General features: G+C 43.4%; 1 protein-coding gene across 1 annotated transcript in view; it reads left to right on the top strand.

The window, feature by feature from the left end:
- Window positions 1-205: 205 nt before the first annotated feature.
- foxn4 (forkhead box N4) overlaps window positions 206-6,593 on the top strand; it is a 7,769-nt gene continuing 1,381 nt past the window's right edge. The window contains exons 1-9 of the mRNA XM_044371141.1: window positions 206-1,050; window positions 1,564-1,664; window positions 4,029-4,195; window positions 4,988-5,100; window positions 5,195-5,305; window positions 5,397-5,524; window positions 5,640-5,736; window positions 5,830-6,037; window positions 6,144-6,536. Coding sequence (XP_044227076.1) covers window positions 1,585-1,664; window positions 4,029-4,195; window positions 4,988-5,100; window positions 5,195-5,305; window positions 5,397-5,524; window positions 5,640-5,736; window positions 5,830-6,037; window positions 6,144-6,536 — 1,297 coding nt within the window. The 5' untranslated portion in view covers window positions 206-1,050; window positions 1,564-1,584. The remainder of the gene's footprint in view (window positions 1,051-1,563; window positions 1,665-4,028; window positions 4,196-4,987; window positions 5,101-5,194; window positions 5,306-5,396; window positions 5,525-5,639; window positions 5,737-5,829; window positions 6,038-6,143; window positions 6,537-6,593) is intronic.

The following is a 6,593-nucleotide window of genomic DNA, read 5'->3' as shown; positions in this document are numbered from 1 at the left end:
TGTCTTCTTGCCACTCTTTTTTTTTTTTGCTGGAGTGAACCTGTTCTCCACTGTGAGCCTTTGCCGCCTCCTGCTGCAGCCCCCCTGCCCTCCCTATACGCGCCTCCCCGGCTCTTTTTCCCACTGCTGAGAGGAGCAGGACGCGGCCACAGCGGCGGGAAGCAAATTATCTACAAGCACTTCCCTAAAAGAAAAAAAAAAAAGTTCACACTCACATACACAGATGCCACCACAAGTAGCGACTCACATCGTCTTAGACCTGAACGAAGGAGCTTACTTGGAATAACCTGACAGGAGCACACTGGAGCAAAATGGATATTTCATGATTCTTCTTCATTTTTTGTTTAATTTAGGTGTTTTTGTCTGCTGCTTCTGTTTTGCATGACCTAGTTTAACTATTTTAATATACTTAACTTTTTCTTTTGCCATACTAGTCAAATTACTTGGACAGATTATAGGCCTATAGGCCTGTACTTATGTATTTAGTGATATATTAAGACGCACAAGGCGCACCTGTGTCCCTGGAGCTACCAGCGCAATAGGACTAACAGAGAGGAAGATAAAAGATAAAAACGTGTAGATATAACAACTTATTTCTTTACTAATAACCCCATAAGAGGACTGAAATGTCTGGATGGAGTATGGTCTGATTTTTAATCCAACAAGCTTCGCGTTTGGCTGCTGTTGGATCCACTGGAGGAGCGCACTGCTGTGACACAAAGCAGCCAACAAACTGAGAGAGAGAGAAAAAAAATCAAATCTCTGCTACTTCTGTGTTGCTCCTTGCAGTGGGAAGTGTGGATGTCCTCGGGACTGTTAACAGGCACTGCATTAACAGCAGCTGTCAAACTCATGGGATCCTCCTCCTCCTCCTCCTGCGCCCCGGGCGACTGGGAGCTCTGCTGAGGTCTCCACTGCGCATGACAGAGCGCTGGACAGCTCCAGAGAGGGAAATTTAAAAACGGTTTTGGAGAATCAAGTGCAACACAGTGAAATACAGTACAGGGGCTCGCGACCGGCTCACACATCCTTCAATATCTTCCAAAACAGGTGAATATTTTTTTTACTGATTTCTCTCTTTCAGCGTCACAGTCTTTGTGTGATTGTTAGTTTTTATGAGCTAAGTGACATTTTAATGATTAAAGGCTTTATTCTTAATTTCTTTGTTGGCAGACATGATGAACCATTTACTTGTACAGGCTAACTTAATGTGACCTAACTGTTATGTAAACATTTGAACTGAATGTCTGTCTTTAAATACAGGCTATTTTTATTCTATGTATTTTTCATGTAATTCAATTAATGAGGGTGAAGAGTAGAAAATCATTTAAACAGTTGAAAAGGTTTCAGACAACAACAAAGGCATGTACTAGCCTGTTATCAATTTATTTTGCATCTGATTAATCTTCCTCAAAATTGGGTTGATATATTTGCTTTTTACTAACTCAGAAACAATTTGATCAAAGTAATATCATCCATGTTGTAATAAGATCTTCAACATTGCTTGTTTATTTCTGTTTGAAGATAATCTAAAGTGTGTTCATTTTATTAATGTCCGTGCAGAGGCACCACACATCCCAGGAAATGATAGAAGGTGGAATTACATCCAGGATGTCAGGAATAATTGAAAATGCTGGGCATCATCCGTCTCCACAAGACTACAGGTAGGATTTAAACCATGTTCAGCTTTATTAGAACCGACTGTTACAGACTCATCTTTGGCTAAACAATTTATAATTTCTTTTGTTGCATATTGTCAAAAAAAACACTCTCTGAGACGCCTTAATAGATGAAATGCATATTTTTATTAATAAAACCCCTTAAGGTGTTTTGCAAAGAGTCATGGAACAAATTGTTCAACTCCACTATGTTTCATCTAAAGGTAGATGGACAGCTCTTTTTGTGCATGAGGGGGGGTTGCGTGAAAAAGGAGAGAGGAAAAAAAATCTGAACTGAAGAATAAATGATTTTCAGACTGAATGGATCTGTCAGAAACCATCAGCTCTGTTTACACTCCCGCTGTCGGCACACGGAGAGCCTGAGCCTCTTGGCCTGCTGGCTCAGGGGGAGACGGGGCGCTCTGGGTCACCAGTATGCACAAGTGGCTCCCAATTAGAAAAGGAGGGAGGGAAGGGAAGGGAGAGAGAGGGAGGGAGGCAGGGAGGGAAGGAGGAGGTGCAATATTTAGTGTTGTTGAACCTCTGGGAAGGCTCGGATGATACATGGAGACACCAGCTCAACATGTTTTGCATCAGTGAGCAATTTCTATGCTGCTGGTAGTACAAGAGGAGGGGAGGTGGGAATACCCCCCATGTGTCATCTATTCTTATGTTTTTATCAGTATGTACTGGGCATTTATGATGAATAATTGCAACCTTGAGAAGACATGTGAAGAAAAAGTATAAAAGAGCAGCTATAGCAACTACTGACTATAATTTTATGCTTTTTATGCCACACAAAAAGAAAAAGACTCTCTGCACTTGTACCTTTGTAGTGCTTTCATTCAACATTCAGTCACTCATAGATGCTTGAAAATTATTCATTCATTTCGTGAAAAGTGAAATAAAACTCGCAGCTGCTAGACAGCAATAACAAGGTTCACAAACTTCAAAGCTCCAGCTGGGATATTGTGATACTGAACTTCACAACAACACCTGTCTGCCTCTGTCCTCAAAAAGGACGATCACACAGAATCATTTGCTGGCGCATGCAAGGTGTTCGAGGCTGATCGTGCTGATTCCTGGCTGCAATGATGTCATTTATTCAGATGGCAGACACAGAGCCCTGACCTCAAACTACATTTGCACCCCCTCACCCCCAACCCCCCTGGCCTTAGGCTCCGTTGATTTCCCCGTGTAGGGAGGGTGTGTGGGGGGGTTGGGGGCGGCAGTAAGGATAGAGGCTGGAAAGGGACAGGGAAGCAGATGGCATCCTATTTGTCCCTCTTATGTGAGGGCTGTCATTCCAACAGATTAATGCAAGGGCCGGGTAAAGAAAAGAAACGACAGAGACAATCAAGGAAGGGTCTGGAGAAGACAATAGAGCCACGTGCCACTGGGCAGATTTGTCGTTTGGGACACAATAGGTGATCATTTTTCAATAGACAAGGCCAACTGTTGCAGGCAACATGTGCTGCTGTCCCATGTTTCAAACGATCTCATGCGTTGTTTACTTATGATTCAGCCAATGGTTAGGGCCAGACTGTGGTCACCTGACACAGGGTTGATTTTTTAATAGGAGATTTGGTGTGTATGAGGGGGGTGGGGGTGGCGGTGGAGGGGCGTACTTCTACACTGTCCACAGACCCACAAAGTAACTGAATAGTATGTGTTGTCATAGCGACCCCAATTACTAAACCCCTGCACAGTAAGTGTGTGTGCAGGGGAGACTGAAGAGGATTCAAGAGGATTCCTCTCTTTTCTTTCTTTCTCTTCGAGGCTTGCTGCATAAAAAACGTAATGGCTGAAAGCTGATTGGCACTGGCAGTTCACTGGTTAAACAAAAATCCTTCTTTTAATCCAGTTTACAGCAAAATAATAGCATGGATTATACGAATAAAATTATGGATTAAAAACATCTATTACTGAAAACATATTTGCAATTTTGAAAATATATGTTTTCCATATTTTCATAAATCAGCAAAGAAGAATAAACTAAGAGAAACAAAGATCAGTGTGCCGTTCCTTGTATTCCAATCTCAACAGATGATTTCCTCTGAATGGAAAGCTTGTTTAACTCCCTCATTGTTGATTAAAACTGTCACTGCTAAATAACACTTGTAGTTAATCTTCTTATGGTAAATCGTGGATGGCACAGCTAATACACGGCTTTGCTGAGCAGCTTTCATCTGTTTCCCCAGATTCAGACTCATTACAGTGGTTTTGACTTTGAAGGACAAACATGTTCTTTCAAGTGTTTAGATTTAAATTCCACTTCTGGTCTATGTGTGTCTGAGCCAACAGCCGTGTTTAACCCCCCCCCCCCCAACCACCCCTCCCCTTCCTCCTCCTCCTCCTCCTCTCTTGAAGGCTTCTGACCACGGACCCCTCCCAGCTGAGGGAGGAGGACCTCCCTGGGGACCTGCAGTCTCTGTCATGGCTCACCTCTGTGGATGTGCCCCGACTACAGCAGATGGTTGATAGTCGAGGCCACAGTAACGGGCCCTCCCAGGGCAGCTTGTTGGAGCAACAGACAGGTGAGGTGACAGGCAGGGGACAGTGCAACATTCAAAAACCTCGTCATCTCTCCGATTGGATGAATCAGGAGTGCTGGATTTATGGCCTCTGTAGATAGAACACAGTCTGAAATTTGTTAAAGTTCCTTTCTGAGATCAATAAAGTTTGATCTCATACGACTCACTTTTGGTGAGATTTTCTGAGGTTTGAGCAATCAGCTTTAACTCAGCCAGGGCTGCAACTAACAATTATTTTTGTTATCGATTTATCTGTCAATTATTTTCACGATTCACCAATTAGTTGTTTGGTCTATAAAATGTCAGAAATGGTAGGAAACATTTCTTAAAGCCCAAGATACAACCTAAAATATCTCGTTTTATCCCGACCAACAGCCCACAACCCAAAGATATTCAGTTTACTGTCATAGAGGACTAAAGAAACCAGAAATAATTTCTTTAAAAAAAAAATCACAAAAATGATTATTTGATTATCAAAATTGCAAAAGTTGCTGATTAATTTTCTGTTGATTGACTAATCAATTAATCGACTAATCGTTGCAGCTCTAATCCAGAAACACCTTCAAATCTGTCAGTGTGAGAAAGAAGAACTGTTCACTCTGAAGTCTGTGGATTGTCATAAAGTAGCCATCAACTTGTTTTTAGAGAGGCTGCTGTAGTGAAATAGAGACAATATCTTTAAACCTCAGAAACCACACCACAAATATTTAAAAGGATCAAACAAATGTGTTTGTTTCTGTTATTGGGCAAACTTTCCTTCAAATTCAACAACAGCCTGGCTGCTCCTCCTTACAGCTCAGCTGAACAACATGACGATGACGGCGGGTCAGGGCTCCATGCTCCACCTCCAGAGCAACATGCAGCACAGCCCCCTGGGAATCAGCATCATCAACACCCACAGCGGAAGTGTGAGTTTTAGCAGTGGTGCAAAGAAAAAAAAAAGTTTTGTGTTGTACAGTGCTTATTGTGTAATTTAATGTCAAATGTCCCTTTATTTCACAGATGTCTCCATTCTCCATGAATGGGCTGCCCTCACCTGGATACCAGTGCCCTACCTCAGTCTACCAGCCCACACCCCAGCAGGTGTACTCTCTAACCCAAACTGGACAACAGGTAACATACACTAACTTCATAAAGAGTCTGATCAACAGGGATACTATAAATGATAAAGGTCCTCATCACTATCTTCTCCTTTATCTCTTAGTGTTCAACTGGTGGGCTTTATAGCAATGTCTCTTTCAACAACCAAAGTCTGTTTACGCAACCTCGCCTGGCTCCACAAGACCAGGAGCTGCAGCCCAAGTCTTTTCCCAAGCCAATCTACTCCTACAGGTCAGACATCACTTAACTATCTGAAATCAAATAAAAATATTCACCTGCATTACTTTATAGTCTGCTTTCAATTTCTTTCAATTAATGTTTTTTTTCCCTGGTTATTATTTCTCAGCTGTTTGATTGCCATGGCTCTGAAGAACAGCAAAACTGGCAGCCTCCCAGTCAGTGAGATCTATAGCTTTATGAAGGAACACTTTCCTTATTTCAAGGTATGATCCTCTGTTAATATTAAACTGAAAAGGGCAAAAAGAGATGTGTGTAGTTAAAGGATGTGACAGTATACATTAACTCTTTCCCTGCAGACTGCACCAGATGGATGGAAGAACTCAGTCAGACACAATCTGTCCTTAAACAAATGCTTTGAGAAAGTGGAGAACAAGACGAGCAGCTCTTCCCGTAAAGGCTGTCTATGGGCACTGAATCCTGCCAAAATAGACAAGATGGAGGAAGAGATGCAGAAGTGGAAACGCAAGGATCTCCCAGCCATCCGCCGCAGCATGGCTAATCCTGGTGAGAAATGCATTTTCCTAAACATTAAAGGTCCAACACTCAGCCAAGAGGCAAGACAAGCAGAAAGGTTCTTATTTATTCTGATAATCTGTCGTCTTCCCTGCAGATGAGTTGGACAAACTGATCACAGACCGCCCCGAGAACTGCAGACGAAAGACTATAGAGCCGGGCATGACACGGCTGCCCAGCTGTCCAACTGGCCTCCCGCTGCCGGTCCCAGCCCAGATGCAGCCCCAGCCTATAGTCACCCTCTCCCTGCCGTGTTTACCCATGCACCAGCACCACCAGCTTCAGGCCCAGCTCCAGGCTCAGGCTCGCCTGGCCCCCATGTCCCCTGCTCCAGCCCAGACACCCCCCCTCCACACAGTCCCTGACCTTTCCCACAGTCCCCTCACCCAGCAGGCCAGCAAGCCGCCAGACGATTTCTACAGTGTGCATGGTGATACTCACACAGAGGTGGACGCGCTGGATCCCAGCATCATGGACTTTGCCCTTCAAGGTGAGTTTTTGGAGTGGTTTTTGTTTGCTACAGTAGATAATAGCTGTGTCGTTGCAG

Source organism: Thunnus albacares, chromosome 2, assembly GCF_914725855.1.
Source record: "Thunnus albacares chromosome 2, fThuAlb1.1, whole genome shotgun sequence".
NCBI lineage: Eukaryota > Metazoa > Chordata > Actinopteri > Scombriformes > Scombridae > Thunnus > Thunnus albacares.
Note: the sequence above shows the minus strand (reverse complement) of the source record. Positions and strands in the feature narration are given on the sequence as shown.